This window comes from Zalophus californianus, chromosome 15, assembly GCF_009762305.2.
Source record: "Zalophus californianus isolate mZalCal1 chromosome 15, mZalCal1.pri.v2, whole genome shotgun sequence".
NCBI classification, from domain to species: Eukaryota; Metazoa; Chordata; class Mammalia; order Carnivora; family Otariidae; genus Zalophus; species Zalophus californianus.
This window is the reverse complement of record NC_045609.1, coordinates 37178365-37205352: the sequence shown is the minus strand read 5'-3', so window position 1 is coordinate 37205352 and position 26988 is coordinate 37178365. Positions and strand designations below refer to the sequence as shown.

Below are 26988 nucleotides of genomic sequence, written 5' to 3'. Positions count from 1 at the left end.
ATAATAAAGAAAATGGGAAAAGTACAGAAAAAGATGTCTTTGTGAAGTAACCAAATGGGGGAAAGAAGGTAGTCAAGGCAGGCTTCCTGGAGGAGGTGAAGGAGGGGCCGGAGCTGTGTTTGGAGGGAAGAGAGAAAACCACATTTCTGAAGTGGCTGAGCCTTGGGATGAGAATCAGCAGGTGCCACTCCTCTGTATTGGAAACCAGCTGACTGTTCCTCCCTCCACCACGTGCCCGGTGCTCTTTAAGCCACATGAGCAATTGGCATGCTTTCCTCTGAGCTTGAGTGGCTCTTACAAAGTGATGGGAGGTTGACATGGCAGAGACCTGGGAACACTGAAGACTCGCTTTTTTTTTTTTTTCTTTTTTTGAGGGAGAAAGAGGGTTGGGTGGGAGGAGCAGGGCAGAGGGAGAGGGACAGAGAATCTCAAGCAGACTCCCTGCTGAGCACAGAGCCTCATATGAGGCTCAACCCCATGACCCTGAGATCATGACCTGAGCTGAAACCAAGAGTTGGATGCTCAACTATCTGAGCCCCCCAGACTCCCTGAAGACTCACTTTTTAATGTGTAAATTCTAGCTGGTTATTTCCATCCTAGAACCTTAGTTCCCCCAACTTCCAAACCAAGTGAGATCTCAAAATAATATTTAGAATCTTTAGAGCTCAACAGGGTGCATCCATCCACCATATCTCCACTCCTAAAGATCACATGAGCTTTCAAGTTTTTCTTTTATTTATAATTTTGATAATTTTTTCTCATTGCACAAATAACATATATTCATTTTAGAAAATTTAGCAAGTGCATATAAGCAAAAAGAAGAAAACCCACATTCCCTATAATTTTACCACGTGGACATATTAGTGTTGACACATTAGTCTTGTTTCTGTAGATATATTCCCCCCCAAAAAAGGATCATATATATTAGTATATAACCTGTGTTTTCCCACAAATATTTTATCATGACCACTTTCTATGTCATTAAGTATTTTCCTGCCTTATATTTATTGGATTATACTTAACATAATCAGTTTCCTAAAACAGAACATTCCTGTTGTTTTCAGTTTAACATTGTTACTTAATAACTACAAATGAAGACTATTGTAATCAAATCTTTAATATAAGGAAATTATGGCTGTACACATATTTTTAGAAGTGGAATTGCTTAGGCCAAAGGGCACATAAAATTTTAAGTTATTTGATTTGTATCGCCAAAGTTTGTCTTATCTTTAAGTTGTAAGATGAATGCAGAGGGGGTAAAAAAGCAATTGAGAAGTTGTGGAAAATTCACTATGACACCATGAGCTCTGGGGCAAATGAAGACATTAGACTAGATAAATATTAGATTTCTTTCCAAATCTGTGGTCTTAGTTGTGTTTGAGTTGTGAGTAATTTTGTCCCTTTCTTCCTGCCTGCCTTCCTTCCTTCCTTCCTTCCTTCCTTCCTTCCTTCCTTCCTTCCTCTTTCCTTTGAGAGATAGATATTGGGACAGTAAGCTCTTTAGGCTTACTTTAAGGAAAGGCATTGTCTGCTTAAAGAAACTTAATGAGCAAACAGCTATGGAGAACTTTGGTTGTTTGCTTGGTTGGTTGGTTGGTTTAGTTTGCTTTGCTTTGATTCAGACCCAAAACACAAATTCTAAAAAAACATGAGGTACATTACACAATGGGTAGAGTCAACTTCCCAAGATATTCATCAAATATGGTCTCTAGAAAAAAGTACTGTCAACAATATCAATGTTACTTACTATAAATAGAAGAAATAGAGGTCTCACTGACCCAGGTCTTGTGCGTAGTCAATGGAAGTGAAAAGGAAAGCTTAAATGAAGATACAGTTATTTGTGTTAATACAAAATCAGACGTGCATGAGCTATTTCACCAAGCAGACAGATTTTCTGTTCGGAGCATTTTGGTTGTAAGAGATAGAAGTTCAACTCGAAAGGGCTTAAACAAAAAGAGAATCATAGAACTGTGGTGCCTGTGGCTTCATGCACGTGGGCCCACAGGCTTGAACGATGTCAGAGCTCTAGCTTATTCACTTTACCTCTTGACTCATTTGCCCCATGACAGGCTAAATGGTCACCCACAGCCCTGTACTTACCTCCTTCTGGCTTTGCAGCCCCAGCAAAAAACAACAACAACAACAACAAAAACAGTCTTTTACACCAGGTCCTAGGGAGAGCATACATTGACCCCAGCTTGGGGGACAGGTTCATCTTAAACCAGCCATGTGCCCAGGATTTGGGGGGACCATCTTGCTGACCTTGTGAAGTCACACTGTCTGTCTTCATTTTGTCACTCCTGTGGCCAGGGTGGGGACAAGGTTGCCCTCCGCCTCTCCCCACTCATTGTGGAATGGGTTCCTTGTGTGGAGAAGGACTTGGAGGGAAGCAGAGAATCATCTGTCCTGGTTCTGCCACCAACTGGTTCTGTGACCTTGGGTATGGTAACTTCTTTGCTCTGAGCCTCAGTTTCTTCATCTGTGAAATGGAGAGATTGACTAGAGGATTTCCAAAACTCTTGAGGCTAACATAGAATGATTGGTAGAGGACAAGGAGACCCAAAGGTGTGGTTTAGGTTTCTCAGAATTGTCTATTTATATGGTTTCTAAGTTCTGCTTTTAGGATCTGGCTTGGGACACTTATCGACTCCAAGCATATGAGCTATTTGGTTGAGATGGGCAGGGGCATTCCCCGCCACGCCCCCCTCCCCAGCTCTGCAAACTTTGTCCTTCAGCACCCTGTCTTGGGCTAGCACACCTCAGGTTCCTAAGCAGAAAGTGGTGGGTTGGAGTGCCCTTTGGACAGTGTCAGAAGATGCTGCCTTGTTAAATTACCATTTTTTTATTGAGTCAACTGGTCAGCTGCCTGGGCTTCATGACTCTGGGACTCCAGCTTTGTAGGAGGCCCTGAAAACTACTATGAAAAAATATTACAAGGTTAAATTAAAATTTTCCCTTGACTGGGTTGCTCTTGCAGACTTTTCCAAAAATCTGTCTTCCACATCGAGCCTCTGCGTGTGGATGTTCCTCCTACAAGTTAGGAAGCATAAGCTTTCTATGGTTCTACACGTAGAATTTTCTTGACTTCAGCTGCTGAAGAATTTGTTGGAATACACACTGCAAAATGACTACTGTGGCTATTACCGTACTTGCTCAGGGGAGCTATTCAGATGCCTCATTTATTGGAGCTTAATAGATTAAAAGTCCAAATTGAGTCTCATGATATAAGCCTAATCAAGTTCTAATCTGCATAATTTTCCCATAAGCAGCAATGGGAAATTTGGATAATTTATGTTTCTGTAGTTGCCAATCATGTGTTAAATAGCATTGTTGCATTTACTTATCAAAATATTTTTATTGATCTTCACTTCATCTGACATTTCACTTTGGGATTTTTTTTTTCCTGGCATTAACAGGAAATTTAATTCATCTCATAGATGATGTAATATGAGATGTTTCTCTTGATTTTAACATGTCTTTATAGATCATTTTTAACGGTGATCTTTTCCTTTTACAACTTCATATTGAATACCTGTCTCAGCAAAGCTAGATGACTCGGCCTAATTTATTTCCCTAGTTTAACGTAGCATATGGATTTCTAACCATCATTTATATGCACACAATAAAAGATAATTTGGCCCACCATTTGAACCAATTCCTTTATGTTAAATCTATGGGGGTGGAAGAGGCACTTACCTTCATTTCTCCATCTATTCTAGGGGAGGTGATTGATAAGAATTTCCATCGCTCTCTCTCCGTGGAAAGGCTTGGGGATTTAACTACGGAAGATTTAGAAAGTACTTTGTGTTTTCCCCCATGGAAAAGTACCGTAATAAAGCATTTATTATATGTACCGAGTTGTGCATGCTACCGTACCAAAGCAAGTTAAGCATAACTACAATGGGTCCCAGTTGTTATCAGCTATTGTTTAAAAGTGAAAACAGTAAAAGCGTAGGACTGGCTCAGGGTGCCTGGGTGGCTCCGTCAGTTAAGTGTTCGACTCTTGATACCAGCTCCAGTCTTGATCTCAGGGTTGTGAGCCCAAGCCCTGTGACTTAACAACAAAACCATAAGACTGGCTCAGGCCTCCAACGGGCCTGCCTGGGTCAGCCCCTGAGAAGGAGGGAGCATCCCACACGGGGGGAAGGCAGCATGGACATGGTTATCCATGGGCTCTGATGTCAGCCTGCCTGGTCAGCTCCCAGATCTGCCACTTACCAACTGGTTGTGCTTGAGGAAGTTCTTTGACCATTCTGAATCTTATTTAGCTTATCTACCAAATGGAGATGTTAACAGTTCCAACACTCATGGAGTTGTTCAGAGGAATAAATGAGGTGGCCCATGAAAAGTTCTTAGTCCAGCTTTAACGCATCATAAAAGTCGTGGCATGGTGGGTTAGAGGAGACCTGGGGTCAATTTACCTGGGTACAGATAATTGGATCTGCTAGTTCCTAGGTGTGTCCTGGGGCCGATTACTTACCTTCTCCATGTTGCGGTTTCCTCATCTGCAAAATAGTTGTATCTACATAGGATGGTTCTGAGAACTAAAGTTATTACATGAACAGAGTGCAGTATATAGTAAGCACTCAATAAATGTTAGCGAATTTTTTTCTTGAGGTTCTAGTTACACCTATCTTCTTTGTTCCCAATCTAGAACACTCTTGTCTTTGTTTTGAATTCCATACAGACAGTGATGTTGAGTCTCGTTTTCTAATGCACTCACCTCTGCATTACCCTGGAACCCAACCCAAGTCTAGAAGTCTAGCCGTTCTCGATGGTATAAATCTTGTCTGAGCCACAGCCTTTTTTTTTCCCCTATAACCACATGATGCCTCATGAATGCTGCACATAGATGCAAGCACGCAAAACAACTAATAAAAAAACAAAACCTTGGTGATCTCCTTTGTATCCACTTCTATCTCTTCTCCTTGAACTTCTTAGGAATGGCCCAAATGTTTGTGTTAAATTCTTTAACTTGAAGCCATCCTAACTGAAATGGTCTTGTCTCATTTAACTAAAGGTCACTTAAGTTACTTAAGGTAACCTCCCTGGCAGGGGCTGAGTGCTACCAGCCCCTGGAGTAACCGATACCCTGAAAAGAACATTAGACACTGCTGATTTTGTTCACCTGAACCAACAGTGGCACGTATGGTTAGGAACACAAATGCTGGAAAAGAATGAAGAGAGTAGTAAAAACCATTTTAGGAGCCTTGGATCTCAAGAAGGAAGTTTTATATCCCTAAATAATCAAGAATATCAGGAGATCAGGTCTGAAAAAAGAAGGCTCCAGAGAGATTCTGCAGTTGCTATAAGGAATTAAGAGACTTTCTTAGTCTTTCTTAACAACTGGCCCCAGTTTTCGTGTACCTAAAGAAAATCCTGACCATCTTCCTATGCAAAAATCTTTGTTCCTTAGATATTTTGAAGTTCATTTTTATCACTGAAGTGATCTGATTATTCCTACCCAAATGGATTTGTAGTGCTCATTGCCTTACCATTAATTTTCTAGGGTTTACTCTACATGAAAATTCTTTTTAAAAAAATATGCCAAAGGCTTCCTCAATTCTTTATCCATAGGGAAGAAGTGGTGATGGATGCTATGCCTATCCACAAATAATTGTGTACCTAGTGAAGTATTATCATCAGTAGTCAAATTTTTGAGTACTTGCTTTATACCAGGCATTATACTAAATGTTTTGAATACATGGTTTCATTTTATCCTTACAATTGCCCTATGTATGAAATACTTCCAGCTTATAGACAAAGTAACAGAGGCTTACAGAGAGTCAGAGCTGTGCTCATAGTTATATAGCTCTTAAGTAAATGAATCAGAATTAGAACCCAAGACATCTGACTTCAAAGTTCATATTTTAACTCTCTACTCTATTTCTTCTCTATGGGCAGGCATTCTAAAGACAATCTAGGAAGTTTAAAAAAACAAAACTCAGTCTCTGGCCTAAAGTTCGTGGCCTAAAGTGGGTTAGTCCAGCTTTAACGCATGTGGAGTAGGCATGCTTAGGAGGGGGGCAATATTGGGACCGTTCATGCCTAATGCCAAAACAATGGAAAGGTAACATAAGCCCCTCACATCTGCCCCTGAGGATTGGAATGGGGAGGGCCCTTCAATTTAATGAGATCAGGTAATCTTTGGAAGTCATTTTTAGCTCCAGACTTGCCTCCTATGGCCATGCTCAACAGAGAGAACGGGGACACATGTAAAGAATCAGGAGACCAATTTGGTAAGAGTGAACTTGAATCTTTTCCTGATTAAGAACTTCTCATCCTATCTCTCAGATGCCAACATTCTTAGTCCTCTCTCCTGGCAAAATAAGTGCTTGTTTTCTAAAATTAATTTCTCCAGTGTTAAGTTTAACTAATGAAAGGAGAGTTTGCCAGTTTCACCATTCTCCAGTTGTAGATTATGATCCCTGGAGTATATTTCATGTGACTGTGCTCTCACGTGCGGAACTAGAGTGCTGTTTTACGTAGAGAGACTTAAAGTTCAACCAAAGATGTATCCACTGCAGCAAACAATGATGGGGTGGGGAGCAAGACAGTTGGGAAACCTGGACACAATTTAGAGCTGCCCCTTTATCAACTGCAGCTATGACGAATAGGGTCGATGCCATCAAGGGCCAGAGTGCCTCGTCTCTTCTGAAGGAAGGCGCCTGCATTTCTCTTCTCTCCAAGGCCATTTAGGGAATCTGGGTCAGCCCTGTCGTTTCAAACCACAGGTTTTCCCATATTAGGACCTCTAAGAAAACAATGTTAATGAATTCTGTTCATCTTTAACACAACTCTATAGGAAGGGGAGGAAAAAAAAGATGAAATCTACTTCTTTTGTCTCTGCCTTTTGCTTTGAACAGTTTGTAGCTAGAAAAGTAGCAAAAGAGAAAGAGACATTATCATTGCTGAAGTTCTCTTGCCAACAAAAGCACCCTCTTCTTGGGGTCATGCATAGGAGAGAGAAGGGACTTTTAATGGAGAGATGTCTTTGGACACCCACCGTAGTTTGTCAGTTGCAGATGCTAATGGAACCAGGCTTGGCGACTGGAGGGGAAAATGGAATATGAAAGCAAAATGAAATAGGCCTATGAGGCAAGCATGTCATTTCTAAATGAAGGTTTCATGCAAAGGAGTTGAGTCTTTTCACAGCTGAAAATGGAATCTTTAAATAAGATAAAATAAAAGGATGCTGTGGCTTGTTGCAGGTTCTGTAATGAAATACAGTTTTCCTAATACCGTGTGACCTGCATTTCTCCCTGTTTTATGGGTGCTATTCCTTGACGTACAAACCCGTATTTTCTCAAGTCAGCATTTGATGATGGATGTCAAAATACAGGCCATGTATTATGCATATAGCATTACCGATTTAAGGTGTTTACTTGTCAAGTTGAAGAAATTCAAAAACGTCACAGCCACCGAGTCTGCACAGCTGTCACTTGTAGTTTTTCATGCTTTTGAATGAAACTTCTGATGAAAACAGTTTAGTTTTCCCCTTCGCTATTCTGGGGAAGAAAACAGCTAGCATTTAAAATGCATGTTCTTGGTTATGTGGTTGGCTGAAAAATGCACATTCCAAAGTTTAGAAAGATGGACATTATACTGTCACTCGACATTACTTACCCTGTGCACAGCATATCAACACAAAGAATAAAATTAATGGCAATCAGAGAATGAACAGTAAATAAAACTTTCCTTTTCTTTCTGAAAGTATGGCGTTCAATAGTATGAAATTTATACACAGGAGAGCAGAAAATAGGAAGACCCTTTTATATTTTGCTGGCATTTCATGCATAATGCACCTCGAAAACAACAGGCAATTATTGAGCACCTGTCATTTCATTCCTGATAGATGGAGCTTCACACGTACTATAAAGCAGAATCAATCCAACATTGCCACATTACTGGAGGCTAGGTCAGGGATCTGACCCACATGGGTCTGTTTGGAATTTCGTCCTTGGAAACTTAGCAAGTGACTTTGTATCTGCAAGTCCTTAATTCACTGATAAGCCCACGTAGCCAATCCCCCAAGGACAAAGAAGGGAAGCCAAAGTGAATGTGAACATCTGTCTGCCTGTGTGCTAAGGTCAGGAGCAAATTGGGTCTTGCAGCCAGCACAGTTGATGGTAGCACTTGCCAGGTGCGTCACTTGATAAAATTAATTTTCGCCAAATGAATATATGAGGTAAATAAATGTCTCATGTTTGTGGGTCTCTATGCTCATCCTTAAAGAGGCAGCTGTTCAGCCGTGAAGTTGTGGTTGGGCCAAACTCATTCTAATATGTGCTTGGGATTTGGGTCTAAGAAGCTCAAACAGCAAAGATCAGAAACCAAGTAGGCTACTTTCCAATTGCCTGTGCCCGCGTTTACCGTATGAAGTCCGTGTTTGGCATGCTGGGGAGTTCCGGGACCTGCGACAAGCCGGGGGCATCTGCAGTAGTCAGGAGGACTTCTTTTTCAAATGAAAAGAAAATTCTTCATTTGGGCTTACACAAAAAGAAAAATATATACAGTTGACCTGTGAACAATGGGGGAGTTGAGGGGTGCCAGCCCCCTGCACAGTTGAAAATACATGTATAACTCTTGAGTCCCCCAAACCTAACTGTTAATAGCGTCCTGGTGACTGGAGCCCTACTGATAAACATAAAGTGTCGAGGAAACTACTTTTGGTATGTTGTGTGTATTATATACCATAGTCTTTCAATGAAGTAAGCTAGAGAGAAGAAAATGTTATTTAGAAAGTCATAAGGAAATTACATTTACAGGACTGCATTATATCTATCAAGAAGAATTCGCATATAAGTGGACCCACACAGCTCAAACCTGTGTTGTGGAAGAATCAACTACATATTTATAAAATTGTGTGTGTGTGTGTGTGTGTGTGTGTGTACATATAGTGTGTGTGTGTGTACAAAACCAAACTATCCTACCTCAGGATTTTTTACCATAAGAAAATATATATGTATATGTACATATACATATGTAATTATTATATATATAAAATATAGACAATCTCATTATCATAGTGTATATTATAATCTCATTTGTATATACTGTATATAAAGTCCTATGTAGTAAGAAATCCTGAGGTCAGTTGGTTTTGGCTCTAAGGCTAGCTAATTCAGTAACTCAAGGATCGTTCTTTCTATTTTATTTATTTATTTATTTATTATTTATTTATTTTGATAGAGAGAGAGAGTAGGGGAGGGGCAGAGGGAGAGAGAGAGAATCCCAAGCAGGCTCCATGCCCAGCACAGAGACCAATGCAGGGCTCAATTCCAAGACCCTGAGATCATGACCTGAGCCAAAAACTGAGCTGACACTCAACTGACTGAGCCACCCAGGTGCTCTCTCAAGGATAGTTCTTTCTGTTGTTAAGTCTTTCCATCATTTGTTCAGCCAATCTCCTTAAGCTGGCTTTGTCTTCAGCTGGTGCCCATCCTAGTTGCAAGATGGCTGCCACAATTCCAGGCACTACAGGTACGAGAGCAATGTGCAGTGAATTAAAAGACAATCTCTTCCTGTGTGATTATTTTAAGGCAAGGAAACCCTTCCTAAAAGTCCCCAAGCAGATTTCCTCCCACTTCCCTTTGACAAGAATCTGTCAAAAACCCCGGCTTGAGTCACTCACTGGCAAGAGAATAAGTAATCAGTTGGTTTACCGTAATAGTCAGGATAGGTTAGGTTATGCTGTGGTAACAACACCACGATCCCCAGTATCTTCAAGCAACAGAGATCACCTCTTCACTCACTCAGAATGCTTTGCGGTCTGGGTTACTGTCCAGGGCTGCTGCCCAGCCTTCCTCTCTATAGTAACCCATGTTCCCATGGTTGCCACAGTCTGGGAAGGGAGGCAGAAAATCAAATCTTTGTACCAGAAGCAATGGTATACATTGTTCTGTTCACTTTTCATGGCCTAGAGCATTTCCTGTCACATGGAGGCACAGAGGTACAATCTTCTTGTCTGCCTGGAACAAAAATCTGTGAGCAAGAACAGTAATTGATGTAGAGACTCATTTTTAGGGAGCTATCAAGGCAGGTTAGAATTATTGATAATGGCCTCCTACTTTGTCCTTCACCAAAGCAACACATCCGAGTTTATCCTGAGAGTGCTAATTGTTGACCTGCAAATAATGCATAAACTACTTTTTTTTAAATTATGTATGTATCTTATACTCATATTATTCCCAAGCTTTCCATGTCTCTGACTTATCTCCCTCCTCTCTTTTTTTTCCACTAGGGTTCACACCTCCAGGAATGGACAGATCCTCTCCAGATAACAGCCCAGTGCACGGGATGTTACGCCAGCCATCCATCACGACTGGGGTCAACATCCCCATCATTACTGAACTAGGTAGGGGTGAATGTCAGCTTTGGGCAGATTTTGTTGTCCTCTCTTCCAGCCATGTAGGATACGAGGGTAGCCTGTTTCTTAACTCCTTCAGCATAGAGGGCTCTAGTGGGGGGGGCGGTGAAGAGAGGTATGGGTAGCAATATGACAGATTACCAAAAGGAAAACTGATCTATCTTTCCTCTGAGATGAATAGACAGTTTCCTTCACGCTGGTCTCTGTTCTCAATGGAGTTTGAGATGATGGATTTGAGATTGGGGCATAAATTAGGGAAGGGGGAGGAAAGGAGGAAAGGCATAATCCATGAACTCTTCCTGGTGATTTTCCTTGGAAGCACCTCCAGACAGCTCCTGCAATCAGAGCCCTCCACTGAGGTACAAAGCCACAGGTCTAAGCCAAACCCATTCTGAGAACTGGGTGGAGGCAGTGGGCATTTAATCTATTCTCGTTGAACTTCTCAGCTAATGCTCCTCTGGCCTAAAATAAGATGGGGTTTGGACGGCCATGATCACAGGCCAGTGGAACCCAACTTTTAACCCAGCCATGGCATTCCCTCCTACCATCTGTGAATTTGCAAAGCTGCTGAGTGGTCTCTTTCCCCCAAGACAATACTAACCACCTACGGTGATGGGTCCCCTTACGTTACAATGTGTCCTCTGTTATTCCCTCATGCTCTTCTTTTTCTGTACTTTCCTCCACTCCCTTTCCCCAACCCTTAAATGCTGTATCCAATTAGCTAAACCTGGCAAGTTGCCTTTGGTATCAGTCAATCAGGAAAAAAACAGTGGGACGCACATTCTAATGATAACTGAACTGGGTAAGAAGCACTGTTTTCCTTCACATCGGTATCTCCTTTTGTTCTGTTGTTGGTGTTTCCAACTATCATCGGCTTGTTTTTTATTTCATGGGCTGTAACAGAGAGACTACCCCATGGCACTGCTTTGAATGTGTTTTATTTGTGGCTCTGGTTGGAATCGACTGTCTTGTTCTGGCCTTTCTTAATGATTTTTTCCCCCACACAGCATCAGTAAACCTTTGATCACACCCATCTGACCTGGCAGTTGCTTCTAAAGCATCTTTGCTCTAATTCATTTTCTTTGGCCTGGGCCTTCCCCCCCCCCCCCTTTCCATGTATCCCCCTGCTCTCCCGCCTTCTCCCTTATATTCCTCTTCCAACACGCTGTCAGTTTGACTGACATGTCTTCACAGCTCTCAGAGAAGTCAAAGGAGAAATATAAAAATTTTAAGATAAGAAACCTAAGACGGAGCCTTCCCTCTAGCTGTTTATTTTCCTTTATTCTGACTTTATTTGCCTTTTTTTTTCCCCCCTACGAGACCTTTTCTCAGAAGCTCTGGTTCTGAGGCCATAAAAGCAGCCAGCTCCTAGGGGACCTTTTTCTTATGAAAGCCAGATTTCAAGAAGGGTGCCGAGGATGACGTTAGCAGCCACTGAGCCACAGGTCTGCGCTCTGACCCCCACCCGGCTGGCCCAGAGCCTCCCGGAGATTCAGAGTGGACTCACCAGGAAGATGAAGGGTTCTGGTCATGACTACATTTGTCAGGCCCTTCACACTTCCCCGGGACTTGGTTAATAACTCTGTAAAAGGCACCCATCAGCAGCAGGTCTCAGAACTGGGGATTGATCTTCTAAATAGAGACAGCAAAAGTACTGCTCTGCAGAGGGGTGGATAGAGAGGTGGGGAGCACCTGCCTTCGAATGACTCACAAATGAAACGAACATGCCATTCTCTTGGCCCCAAAATATATTTCAAAATAAGAGAGCAGGCTTTTAACACAGTAATCTTGCTTGTGAGGTGTCTGGAAACTAAGGAATAAATTGTCCACCATTCAGCACTGCATTATTGTAGACGTAGCTATTTATCAGGACAAATTCACTCAGGTCAAGGAGTATTGCACTATTTTCTGTTTCCAACAGTAGGAGAGGTGTCTTTTTCATGTTTAGAGAAGTTGGCTAAAAGCCTAGGTTTCTGGATTGTTCTTCTCAGGACCTTAGGGTTGTAAGAGGCCCAGGAAGCTCATGCAGCCCAGACCGCTGGTTGGAAAATTCATCCAAATATCTCCATCTCAGAAACCTTCAGCGGCATTTCAAAATCATTACTGCCAGGAATTTCTTTTTCTGTTTGGAGTTCGTATGCTAGCAACTAACTAGGATATCTCAATTTGTGATTAGGAGAAGAGGAAAGAGAAGGCTTGGTGCCCCAAATCTGAGGCAATGAGGCAGACATTCAGTTAGCATAACTGAATTTCCCAAAGCCTTCTTCCCTCACCAGATTTCTTCTGTGAGCTCAGAGAACCTTCCATGTGTTCACATCACCCTTACCTTCTGTGTTAAGCCCTATTTTCCTGGTGGTCATACCACCTTTGGCAAACATACCATCATCGTCTGACCACTTCGCTTCCCCGCATCCCCACAAATATTTACTGTTTACCTGCATGTTCTGAGATGTGTTCTGCATAATGCCAAACCAGTAAAATGCCTTCTAAAAAGCACAAAGGATACCAGGTTCTTTTAAAGCTGTGTAGTATATTCCTGTCTTCATCCACTTGGAGAGTTTCAATTGATGGTAGTGGGTAAAAAGCTTCTAGAAGTTCCACAAGAAGGACATTTGCTTAAGGCTACTTAACCTGGTTTCTAGTCATCTATGACCTAAAACACTGGGGGAGGGGTTAAAAATCACATGTTAGCACCATATAATTACTGTTCTGTGAAATAGGCTTTGGGTAACACTGTCTGCTCTCCCTGTGAGACTCTCCCAGAACAAGACACAGGATTTTCACAGAACCGTGGTTCCTGCCTTAGCTCTTTCCCAATGACTAAAATGCCTGGCTCGCTGGCGATCTAGCCATCTCTCCCTACCTGTGGCCACTTGCCCTCCAAGTCCACTACCAGCCCTTCCCCATGGTCTTGAAAAGAGATAACAGATGCTACCCCTTTTGGAGTGTCAATGCACACACCATCCTTGGTTGTTCTAAGTAATTAAAACCATGCTCCTCTGCATTACTGTCCAGAGTTCACGTTTTCTGATTCACAAAGCAGGAAGCCAAAACTGTGGCCTCCAATGTGCTTTTGGGTAAATGGAGGGAGGAGAGGAAAAGCTCCCTCCCATTTGACGGTGTAGGATCCCTGAGCAAAGCCTTACTTGCTTCTGAGAGAGGCGGAGGGAAGCTGGAAATTTTCATAATGTAGTAGGGTAGACAGAATATTTAATCAGACAGGCAATCCTGAGAGCAGCTAATATTTGTCAAGGTCCTGGGCCAGGCTCACCAAGCACAATCTCCTAGGAGCCTCCTGACAATCTCATGAGAGCTGCTAGTAACTCTCCCATTTTATAGAGAGAGAAAGTAAGGTGCAGAATGATGAAGCCGCAGGCTTATACAGAGTTTGTACAGAGCCCAGATTCAAAGCTTACTTGTCCGATCCTGCATTTTGTACTTTTACCCACTAGCCTGTAATTCAAGTGTTACTGAGCAAAGATGTTCCTCCATTAAAATTTTTCTCTAGGGAAACAAGATGGTGTCATTTAAAACTAATTCCATGCCTAGCTTTTTATCCTATTATTTATTCTGCCTTACACAATAAACAAGCAAAAGTTGAAAGAAAAAGTTATCCAGAATGTTACGCTTAGGAAAAAAAATTAAAACAATAACTCTAGGAAAGAGAATTCATTACCAATACATTTAGAAAGGAATCAGAAAAAGGAAACCTCATCTATTCTTTTCCTAAAAGCACCATAATTATTCCAGAAATCACGAGCGCTCATCTCCTCCCCCACCACACACTTTCTTCCCTATTACTTGCTCTGCAAAACTGATAATTTCTGAAGCCAAGATGGGAATGGAAATTAATTTGTCATTTAATTTTTAATAAGTTAAAGACATCTCAGTGACACAGCCAATCAGTCTGCACCTGCCTGCCGGAGGAGTCCTTGAGGAATCCTCAGATGGAAATGAACTACAGCATCTCATGGAGCTGCAGCACATAAAAGATTGAGCTGTGTAGAAGGGGAAAGGGAGAACGTGGGCGTCCCCATGCAACTCGGAATGCACAGCAAGTACTTGTCAGCAAGCAGCTGGAGACAGCCAGGGATCCATCCCACCTGGGGTCACTGTTCTATCAAACAGGGCCTGTCAGGGTGGTCCTGGATTCAGGGCTAGGGACACCAGACCCTACCCGGGCTGACCCCAGGGAGGATGTAGGTCCTGCCTACAGGTGAATTCCTTGCTATGCGCCTTTGCTGTGCACCTAGTCTCCTGCTCTCCGGTCTCGATAAGTTGCTTTCTTTTCCTGTGGCTAAACTTAGCATCCCAGCATGGCTACTCATGGCTACTCATCCTTGAAATATGTCCGTCTCTCAAAGGACTTGGCAACCGAAAAATACCCTGAAGTGTTTTTCGGTCATGATTCTAAAACTATACCAAAGGACTGACCAGCACTGTCCAGCCATTCTCCAGTGGTCTGCCATGGAGCAAGGCTGCTTGAACTCATTGCTCTCCAGGCCTGGGAAGCTTGAACAATCACATAAGAGCAGTCCATTGAGTCCACTGGCTCCCACCCCAAGATTCATCCACAGCTTCTCCCATGCTTTTCTCTCCTTTTCAGTGACTTCAGTGTTGCTAAATCAGTAACGTGCTCTTTCTCTGGCTTTGCTGCGTGTGTGTGGTCTTTTGAGCTAATTCTCATTTTATACTTTTTCTAGTGAATGATACTAATGTTCAGTTTTTGGACCAAGACGATGATGATGACCCCGACACAGAACTGTACCTCACGCAGCCATTTGCATGTGGGACAGCATTTGCAGTCAGTGTCCTGGACTCGCTCATGAGCGCGGTGAGTGGGTGCGGGATATGGGAGTAGGGCACCTCCGACCTCCAACATCAAAGGCGCAGGACTGGAGCTGGGGACAGCATGACCACACAAAGCTTGCAATCTAGAAGGGGATACCAAACTGTTGTACAAATAAATGTTTGATTATGAATTCTTGAAAGTATGAGGAAGATCAGGAAGAGGGGAGATTTTGTGGGGAAGAATATCCCCCTCAAAGAAGGAAAGAAAATGCAAAGGCCTGGTGGTGAAGGAAACTGGCAATTTAAGGAGGCCAAAGAAAGCCTTTGTAGCTGGGCCACAGTGAGAAAGGAAGAGGAGCGTATGAGGCAAGGTTGGACCTATAAGACCAAGAAACCCACTGTCATGGCTTTGGTTTTTTTCTTAAGGTCAATGAGGAGGCATTGAAGGATGGTTTTAAGCTGGCAAGTCGTGTGATCCGGTTTATGTTTTAAGAGGATTGTCTTGGCGGGTGTGTGGAGGATGGCTCAGGAGGCAAGATGGCGGCAGGAAATCTGAATATGGGGCTATCAAAGTTTGGATAAGGATAGAGCTGGCAGGGCTAGAGGGAGTTGGGTGCGTCTGGGTGGTGTTGGTCAGGAAGATTGATAGGGTTTGGGGATAGATTGAATATGAGCAGAATATGGAAGAGGACAAAGTGTCAAGGGTGACTCCTAGGTCACTGCTCGTCACTGAAATGTAAGGCCTGGGAGAGGACCATGCATGAGGGTCAGGCATGGCCAGTTTCCTGCTGCTGGGCAGGAATGAAGTAGTAGCAAAGAGAGGAGGGTGGGCTGTCTGAGGGGTCAAAAGCATCACTGGTTTCTTTTATAACTTGATATGCACCAAACAATTAAGGCATTGTTTTTTCACTTTTGAGACCAAAAACAAGTAACATTAAAAAGTAGGCCCCCAGTTCATGGAGCTCTCTTGAATTGCAAAAGGCAAAAGCAGACACTAGAATGGGTTACAAGAGGGGATTGTGAAGTGTTCCCACTGAGTGTCTTTATTTATTATAGAGAAAAGCCTCTTTATTTTGGAATTCTCAAATTCACAATTTATGAAAATACAGACATAAGCTGGATAAAAACTGACCTTTGAGGAATCCATGAAAAGGAGTTTTACTGAACACATTAAAACCATAAACATAGCTCTGAGAGTTTTTATACACATACATTTCTTAAAGTGCTTAAGAAGGCTATTCTCCTGAATGTGTTAAACAACTGATATGCTAATTATGCATTATTCTTCGCTATTCATTAAAGCTAATCCCAGAAGAACCTCTATTTGAGGAAAGAAAAAACATAAAGCTTTTTAAGACTAATTTAGGTTATTCTATATTCCTGAATGTGGTCCAACTGCAAGCATATCTTATTTTAAAAAAATTAGAATTATAGATTTAAAAATAATTATGAAGCAATATTCATCTGAATTAAGGTTGACTAGGCGTCATGCCAGACCTTTGCTTTCCAAAGCCAAGAAGGAGAGAAAAAGGTCACTAGAGAAGGCGCTCTCAGTTTCCAAGGACTTGTGATTTCTTTCTGATGGCCTGATGGTTCTGGGCCTAACCTCTCTACCTGCTAGTGATGTTGGGCTCAGTTTGTTCAAACTCCTTAAGCAAGCCAGAAGGAATGATGAAAGCTACGGGATGTGCTCAGACAGTGCCAAATTGTCTGTACTGGTCTTCAGTTTCCAATAGATTTCTGTAATTCATCTCTTTAGAAATTTCATTTTACTTCTGATCCTAATTAGAGAGATTACGGGAGACTGGTCTCACTAAAAGATGGTTAAACTGGGTACAGTAGCTTTTTTGTTCAAGAACCCCAAAATACTCTATTAACATTTTATAAAATCCAAACTTATACAATTATTTATGTTTCTACATATCAGACATGCAGGATATTCCAGGCAGCTATTAATTAGCAAGGCCACTTTTCCGTACGTTATTAAGAACTTCAAAATGATGACTGCAGAGCTTTCAGCCAAGTGAGGGGCCCTTCTGAGCATGCACCATGGGTGACCGCACAGGCCACATGCCCGTGAAGCCAGCCTCTCATACCAGTAAGCCCATAAAATGGATTTTAAGCAGCAAACAACTTCACCCCTACACAACCGAAGGGGCACTGGGTGGCCATGGGATGGGAGTAGGTGGCCCCTCTGGATCTGAGCGGCACCTCTGTCCGTCTATAGCACTACCAGTGAGTCAGTTCTTGGAAACTCAGATGAGAAATCAAAGTGGGTTGGTTTGAAATTTTTAAGAAGCCATCTCTAATCTCCTTTGAAATGCAAACTGAAGTGTCTTGGAGAGAGGAGCTAAGACACCTATGGATGCGTGTGGATGCGACCGGTCTGCCGAAGCATTCCTTCTGAATTCCAGCCTGGGAAAGAAGAGTATCAGGAATCTAGTAACAGTCATTGCACTCACCATCGGCTTCATTTATTGAGGGCCCAGAACTGTGCAAGGCACTTCAGCCACAGTGTCTGATCTTTCGGACAATAATGTGAATAAACCTGAGGCAAGATGTATTTAACTGATTCACTGACAGTGACTTTTCAGATCATTAGTCAAAACGCCTATCCGATGGTTCCAGGCCTGGTTTTCCTTGTCTGGGATGAACAAGTTCCACTGTGACGTCTTGCATTGGGTCGGGCTCAGCAGACCCAGTCGAATCGGGCCTTCTGACAAAAATGTTACCAATGATTTCTTTGCATTCCACCCCAACCCTAATTTATGAAAAACCAGGAGATTAGTCAGGAACCAAGGCAGTAACTAGAAGGAATTGAAAAGGTTGGCAGGAATGTAAATTGAGAAATTGAGACTCCAAGCATCGGGAACCAGAGGTAAGCTTCCATCCCAGGCATTCGCTTACAAGCAACGCCGCGATGTTCGCATACACTCACCTCCTCAGATGTCCATGATCTCCTTTTTCTAGCCCCCAAATTGCCACTTAATCGTGTGTCTAAACATCCCCTGAATATTGTCCTTCATAACTCAACTCCTGCTGCTTACTGCCTCATTTGTTAAAAGAATAATGTTTTGATTTGTCACAAGCATCCCTGAACAGATAGGGATGTTGCAGACATGGCCTCGTGGCTTTCTCCTGCTAATCAACAGCAGAAACACATGATCAGAAGGAATAATTATGCTTGTGGGAATGTGCCTCTAGGAAGAGGCTCACAACTAGGCTATGCATTTTTCAGAGTGGTACCAGCTTGCTGCTCACACACACATGGAAAAGATGAAAGGAAGCGTCTCTGCATTTAGAGCTGAAACTGGCACTCAAGTGTTCAGACTTCTTTTCCACAGACAGCCCTCGCCCCACCCACAGCCCCAATTTGAGTTCTACCTGGCCCCTCCCTAGGCAGAAAAGTCATGAACCAAGAGCCAAACTGCCCGGATGCCGATCCTAGTACCAGCATTTACTGGCGGTGTAAACTTAATCTCTCTGTGCCTCAGTTTTATCATCTTTAAAATTGGGATAGTAATAGCACTTACCTCATAGAATTGTCGAGATAAATAAGTGAGTTAAGGCTGTAAAGTGATTAGTGCAGCACTTCACACATGACAAGCTCAATATTGTATTTATTATTATTGATCATTGCCTTCACTGAGCACTTAACTAAATGCCAGGCACTATTTGGATGCTGGGGATTTAGCAGTGGAGAAGAAAGAGGAAGACCCTGCCCTCATGTTGTTGGAACTTTCATTCTAGTGGGCAATAATTATGTAAATGATTACATAATCAGTAATGATAGCTACCATCGGTAGTAGTAAATGAATAAAATCAAATGGGCGAAACTGATTTGAAGAACATAAAATCATTTGAATGGGTGTGGAGACCTGTGTTAGCCACAATGGTCAGAGTACAGTTGTCTCAGCTGAAAACTTGGAAGCTGGCACAGAAAAGTCAGAAGAGAGCACGTGGGGGCGAGGGTGACGAGGTTTCCAAGGCAGGAGAAAGATTGGAGGGCAAAGCTAAACAGTGGTGCTGAGCTGACTTTGGGGGGTCTGAGGGAGTTGTTGAAGGCTGTCATGCTTGGAACATAGTAGATACAGGGGAGGGACATGCCAGAAGCAGTCAGACAGGCAAAGCTGCTGTCCACACTGTGAGTATGGAGTACAAAAGACCATGTCCCATCAAGTCCTAAGTCAGGGTTAAACACTTCACTCATCTTCCTTTGGATCCCACCAGGACCCTCCTGAGGTCACTGCTTCCTGTGTGTGCTGGCTGGAGGGGCACACCCATCAAGGAGTTGACTCCTGAAGTAACCCCCGATTATTTTTCTGTCCCGCACTCCATCCTCGTGCACTCATTTTAAGAGAAGAAGGGTAGAGAAACAGCACAATGTATTGGCATGAGGACCTGGATTGATCTCTGTCTTCTAATGAATCGTCTCTCGTAGAAGTCTCAAAATGGCACATTGCAGGCAACACCCATCCCACAGACAAGTTCTGCATTTCCCAGAGCTTTTCATTTTTAAATGGAATTTGTTGCCAATATTTTAAAATCATACATAAGGGCGCCTGGGTGGCTCAGTTGGTTAGGCGACTGCCTTCGGCTCGGGTCATGATCCTGGAGTCCCGGGATCAGGTCCTGCATCAGGCTCCCTGCTCGGTGGGGAGTCTGCTTCTCCATCTGACCCTCTCCCCTCTCATGCTCTCTCTCTATCTCATTCTCTCTCTAAAATAAATAAATAAAATCTTTAAAATCATACATAAAATATGGGTTTCCGGCTTATTTTGATTGGAGTCACGAAGCAGATTCCCAGATACCCACAAAGCACCGACGGGCTAGAGCTGAGTTAGGCTTCCTTTAGTTACAGCCCACCGTGTTCCCTGTTGAACTCTCCCAGGCCTGCTTCGCTCATCCCACCGGTCCCTGCCTCTGCATCCCACTGAACCAGACTTACAGGCCTCCTGCTTCTAATTTTGTGAGCCTCTGCGACTGTAGTCAGACAGCATCCTTGGGCTTCTGGCCATGTGCCTGTCCTTGGAGTCAGGAGGATGAGCATATGATGTCCATTTTCTTTGAACCCTCAACCTTTTTGGGGATCTCTGCTGCTGAATCCCCCAGGAGCCCAAGAAAAACTTCAGTATGAGCATTTTGTGCCAAGCGTGTCTTTGCTTTGCCCACTGCACCAATGCCCAGGGTGGGTATTTGCATGTTCGATGAATTTGCATTTCATAACAAAGGCGAGGACTTATAGGAGAGACAGTGTGGTGCTGGCTCATGAATTAGGACGTACAGGTTCCAGTCCCAGCTCACCAGCAGCCCGTGCATGCCTTTTCCACTGTCTGGGACCCAGTTGGGTCCAACTGTTAATGGGAATGATATTAACAGTCCCTTATCACATAAGGGTAATTGGGTAAGGACAAAGGTAGATGAAAATCTTTCACAGAATAGACAAATATTTCTTCAGATCAAATGTAACTACAAAGAAGTAGATTTATTATATATGTGTGTAGACATATATACACGTATGTTATATGTTTCTGTATTCTATTCTCTAATATCAGAGCTGGTCTCTGTTTGTCAGAAATAACTGGGCTTGTGTTGGTAAGACTGAAGAATGTGATCTGGAAGATGGACCCACATGATTTGCTCTCTTAATTGTAATTGTGTTTTGGCTGCACCCCAGGAGGGTGTCATGGAGCCGACCAAGTTCTCCATCAGCCCGAGCTAATCCGTGCCACATTATATAAACAAATGACTCCTCCCTGGCCCTCTTCCTTACACTCCACTCAAGAGCCTCATTTCTTCTGTTCTCAAGGTGAGGGACGGCCCATGGGCCATCCCAAGGCAGAGGACCTAGCACTGGTGTCCATGTGGCAAATGGGAGTGTGCTCTGTTGCACCTGGAACATACCACCACTGTTTCATCAGGCCAGGCAGGCCCGGGATTGGGGAAAAAAAAAAAAAAATCAAATTGTTCTCATCCTTCATGAAAGAAAAATACTAAAAATAAAAATCTACACCATGAAAACTAACAAATCTAAAAAATGGCAGCTATGGCATGGAAAATGACAATTTTAGAGCAATTATAAACGAAAGGCAAAGTGCCATTAAAGTTAAGGCAATGTTATTAAAAGATGTGTTAATTTTCAGTTAAATTTTCTATAAAAGACCAATTAGTTTAAAAGGCTTGACAGCATTAACTGTGAAACATAAGCTCTGGTAATTATACTTTAAAAAAAATAAAAAGAGGAAGACGCACCAGTGAGTTAGAAACACAGGCACAGAGGGGTGTACTCAGAGCAGGCTAGGTGGCACTGCGGGCTCAGATTTCCCTGTGCAGTCAGGTCCTCTGCCCAGCATTCCTCGGCTTCCTCCATGCGTGTTACTCCGTCTACATATGGGGTCTGAGAAATATCAAAGTTCAGAGGCCAAGGAGGCTATGCACGTGATCTGGGCCAGATCTCTGATATAAGAGATGAGAACACAGAAACACAGAGAGAGGGAATTTTCCAAATTGGTTGCTTTGCTAGCCGGTTATTTTTATAAGCTACCGTTTATTATTTGTTGTGCATTTCAAGTTACATGAAGTATCTCATTTAACACTATCCTATAAGCTGGCTTGCACTGGGATTTTTGTGTTCTTGTTACATGGATGAGGAATTGGAGGCATAGAAAAGTCAGGCAACATTCCCATTGTCGTAGGTGTTGAGTGGCGAATCAGGGATTTAAAACCATATGAGCTGAATTCTGAGGTCAGTACACATAACCAGGGGTGCCATGTTGTCTTATTGGGATGAAAGGCTTCTCTGACTAGGGGTGGAACCCCAACGTTGGTAGTGGGAAGAGAGACTCCCATATTCCTTAGACTACGTGGGTAGCTCAGGAGGCGAAAGATCACACTTCCATATTACAATCCTCCCTTCGGAAGTCTGTGTTTCTTCGATTCTAGTGTTTTTGTTCATCCAGAAAAGAATGATGCCCTCTGGGTCGGGTGAGTCGTACAGAAGTTTGTTCTAGCTAGCACATTCTCCATAGGAATTGTCTGTTATAATTGGCATTTGAGAGCCTAGCATCTGTTTGCTCCATGGTACTGAAACAGCCACTTTCTATGCAGAAAGCTCTGGATTTGCTGCTTAGCTGCCGACCAATCAATGTATGAAGAAACTTGTGCCTTCCATTATGACCAACTAGACATCCTTTTTCAAGAAAAGCATTGTCTTTGCACTAAGTTACTCAGATCACAAAGAAATCTTGATACGTGCTCAGAACACACCCACATGAAATGCTTAAAGTACTTCTCTGCAGCTGAATATTGAGCCAGCCAAATGGGAGCAGGAGTGCTCTGCTGAGAGCCAGACGTCATTATTCTCTGTCATAGCAGATATTGATGCCCACAGTGTGGCTCCTTGATGCCTGCATGGGAGAATCAAGGAGAGAGATCTAGGATACAGGTTGGAGGGTAGAGATTTGTGTTCAGAGTAATGAGTGGTTCCAGAGCTGTTCAGGCACCCATAAAACCCTGTGACCCACCCTGAAATTATACCCTTTGATGGGAAATTTTGTAAGTGACACACTCTTTGAATAGAATACAGTTGCAAGCCAAACCAAGACCTAGGGATTAGTAGATGCTCAATAAATGTCAGTGACTGATTGATCAAAAAGTCTGTGCTGTTACAGTGTAACTGATTTCAACACAGAAGGGGAAACATGTTGAGGTCAAATCCTTGAGATTTGACAAAACAATAACCTTTCATGTTCACCTTCTAAACTTATCATTGCAAAGCAGAACTTACAGTTTTTTATGTTTAAAAATCATTGACAGTTTTCATTAGAAAAGTTATTCATGTTCAGTGTGGGATATTTTGAAAGCACAGAAATATATAAAGAAAAACATTTAAGTGAACCATATTTCCAATACCCAAAGATAAGCATGATTAATATTTTGGTGTATTTCCTCCCAGATGGATAAATATGGATCACCCAGTTTTATATCTTGTTTTTTTTCTTTTCTTTTAACGCTTAGCATTTTATCCAGAGCATTTAATCATGTCGTATTATTGCGTATCCTGATTTGCAATGCCTCCATAGGACTTCCTGAGACTCTAACCTAGAGATATTCCAGCACCTGTTTAACCATTATTTACCTACCGTGAGGCATTTCACTTTAAAAATTTTTTGTTTTAACAATAATTAACCCTGGGATAAACATTATTGCACATAATCTTTGAACAAGAAGTGATTTATTATCTTGAGGCAAACTTACTGGGTTTTTAACAAATAAGAACACTTTCAAAGCTCTTGATGCATATGGCTGGATTCTCTCCTGTTAATTCATACTGCCATCATGGGTGTGTAAATCCTATCCCGCGTGCTCCAGCGGGCACTGATTATCATTTTCTCTAGGAGGTCCTTTAATTATGTTTATGACAATTTTTGAAGTATCTAAACTTTTAATTTGTATGTAATCATGTAAATGCATATTTACTTTTGTGAATTATTCTATAGTGTTTATGCTTAAAAAGTGCCTGCTGAACAAGAGAACTATCAGGTATCCTGAATCAGTTAAATATTCAGCTATATTTTCATCAGGTTGTTTGTGGCTGCGTTTTTTGCCTTGAACTATTTTATAACATTTGCTTCCTTTCTTTGGCCTAGTTTTATTGAGATATAATGAACTTATAACACTAAGTACATTTAAGGTATATAATGTAATGACTTGATATATGTATATATTGAGAAATGATTACCACAGTAGGGTTAGTTGACACATTCATCACCTCACATAGCTGTATATTTGTGTGGGTGTGTGAGAACTTTTAAAATCTACTCTCTTGGCAACTTTTAAATATACAATACAGTACTGTTAACTGCAGTCACCCTGCTATACATTACATCCCCAGAACTTAATCATCTTATGGAATGAATGGAATTCATCTTACTGGAAACTTGTATCCTTTGACCACCTTTACCTGTTTCCCCCCCATCCCCGGACAACCACCAATCTGTTCTCTTTTTTCTGTGAGGTCAGGTTTTTTTTTTTTTTTTCCAGGTTCCACATGTAAGTGAGATTATACAATATTTGGATTTCTCTCTTAGACTTATTTCACTTAACATAATGTCTCAGGATTCATCCATGTTGTTGCAAATGACAGGATTTCCTTCTTTTTATGGCTGAGTAGTATTCCGTTATACACACACACACACAGACACACCATATTTTTTTTATCCCCTCATCTGTCGATGGACACTTAGGTTGTTTGCATGTCTTGGCTCTTGTAAAAAGTTCTGCAGTGAACATGGGAGTGCAGCTGTATCTTTGAGATAGTGATTTTGCATCCTTCAGATATATAAGAAGTGGAATTGCTGGATCATATGGTAGTTCTATTTGTAATTTTTTGAGGAACAGTTATACTGTTTTTCATAGTGGCTGCACCTATTTACATTCACAACCACAGTGCACAGGGGTTTCCTTTTCTCCTCATCCTCATCAACGTGTATTTCTTGCCTTTTTGACAACAGTCGTTCTAGCAGTTGTGAGGTGATAGCTCGTTGTGGTTTTGATTTGCATTTCCTTGATGGTTAGTGATGTTGAGCACCTTTCCATGTACCTGTTGGCCATTTGTATGTCTTCTTTGGAAAAATGTCTATTCAGTTTCTTTGCCCATTTTGAATAGGATTTTTTCGTGGGTTTTTGCTACTGAGTTACATGAATTTCATTCATTTCCTTTTTTAGAAATTTAATATAAATATATTTTCACAGTCAAAATATATAAAATAAATAAAATTGTAGGAAAAATTAAAATCAGTCAGAATTCTGTCACCAAGAGTTAATCACCAAATAAAATTTTGGGGTACTAAGTACAATTATTTTTACATAAATAAACCTGTATCATTTGAGGTCTGCCCTTTTTTTTTTAAGATTTTATTTATTTATTTGACAGAGAGAGAGAGAGAGATCACAAGTAGGCAGACAGGGAGGCAGAGGGAGAGGGAGAAGCTGGGTTCCCGCTGAGCACGGTGCCCGATGTGGGGCTCCAGCCCAGGACGCTGGGATCATGACCTGAGCCGAAGGCAGACGCTTAACGGACTGAGCCACCCAGGTGCCCCGAGGTCTGCCCTTTTAACGTGAATTTTATGTCATGTTGTTTTTTGGATCCTGCCTTTTTGCATATTTTACTATTACATCATATAATTGTTACTGTGCCATTAAATATTCTCTGAAAACATAATATCTGGACAATATAAGTAATATAAGTGTATCATGATTTATTTAATCATTACTATATTGTTGAAGAATTTTTTTCCAGATAGCCAGTTATCCCTAAATCATTTCTTTTTTTTCTAAGACTTTATTTATTTATTTCAGAGAAAGAATGAGAGAGAGAGAGCACATGAGAGGGGGGAGGGTCAGAGGGAGAAGCAGACTCCCCGCCAAGCAGGGAGCCCGATGCGGGACTCGATCCCGGGACTCCAGGATCATGACCTGAGCTGAAGGCAGTCACTTAACCAACTGAGCCACCCAGGCGCCCATCCCTAAATCATTTCTTGAAAAAACATTTTTTCCTTATGGTGTATGATGCTTTCCTTATCATATTAAAGAACAGAGCAGCAAATTTTTTTTCGTAAAGGGCCAGGTGGTGAATGTCTTAGGTTTTTGAGAGCCATAAGGACTCTGTTGAAAGTACTTGACTTCTGTCATTATAGCATAAAAGCCCATTTGTAAACAAATGGGTATGTCTAGGTCCCAATAAAACTTTATTTAAGAAAACATGTGGCAGGTTGGATTTGGCCCAAGGGCCAGATTTGCCAGCTCCTGTATTTGTACATAGAACTATTAGACTATTGTTCTCAGTAATCCATTATGGTTGATTGGTCTTCTCATTTTTACTATTGTCTACAATGTTAGTTATGAAATATTTAATATTTATTAGAGTCCCTGGGAGGACAATTTCATAAACTGTTTCCAGAGGAAATTTAGCATAGTTCTATCAAGTTTTTAAAAAGTCCAGTTGAGGGGCACCTGGGTGGCTCAGGGGGTGAAGCTTCCCTACTCTTGATTTTGGCTCAGGGCATGATCCCAAGGTCCTGAGATAGAGCCCCGTGTGGAGCCCCATGTCTAGCTCTGGGCTAAGCGTGGAGCCTGCATAGATTCTCTCCGCCCCTCTGCCACCCCCTCCCCTACACTCACACACGCACACACACACACACTCTCTCTCTCTCTCTTTCTCTCTCGCAAAATAAGTAAGTAAATAAATAAATATTAAAAATCCAGTTGAATCTATGACATATATCCAACTTAAAAATTTTACTTGAAAAAATAAGACATTATAACAGCCAGTTGACATGTTAAGGAATATGGTATTCTTTTTTATTTTTTTCCTAAGAATCTTCTCTGTCTGTGGATGATCATTATTTTGCTTTCCTTTGAACAACAGTAGCTGTTCTTATGCATGACCAGGAGCTGTGATACTAAAGAGAGCTTCCAGGATAGGAGTGTTAATTCTCAAACGTATATGACACTATATTCTCTTTCTTATTTTTCATTTTACTTTTTTAGTTATATTTGTCATAGGCTTGTTTCGTTTTTTTGAAGAATTATTTCTTGTATTTATCATTTTAATAAATATCCTCTTGTGATTTCATTTATTGATGCTTTATTATTTCATCCTTCTGCTTTTCTAAGATAAAAAAAGAACAGTAAAAGACAGTTCTTTTAATGCTTAACATTATTTATTGTAATTCTTTTGTACTTAATAATAAGATCATTTAAGGCTCTGAATTTGTTTCTGTAGCTTTGGCCTCAATCCATGACATTCTTATATGCCATTTTCAAAT

The 26988-nt window shown here is 41.7% G+C and overlaps 1 protein-coding gene across 26 annotated transcripts in view; it reads left to right on the top strand.

Moving 5' to 3' along the window:
• Positions 1-26988, top strand: part of KCNMA1 (potassium calcium-activated channel subfamily M alpha 1) — a 746603-nt gene that overhangs the window by 698121 nt on the left and 21494 nt on the right. For 14 of the 26 annotated variants that reach the window (XM_027596063.1, XM_027596070.1, XM_027596067.1 and 11 more), the window contains 3 exons: positions 10244-10357; positions 11091-11171; positions 15073-15203. In XM_027596063.1, coding sequence (XP_027451864.1) covers positions 10244-10357; positions 11091-11171; positions 15073-15203 — 326 coding nt within the window. The remainder of the gene's footprint in view (positions 1-10243; positions 10358-11090; positions 11172-15072; positions 15204-26988) is intronic. The other 12 variants (XM_027596088.1, XM_027596077.1, XM_027596078.1 and 9 more) reach the window with 1 other exon arrangement.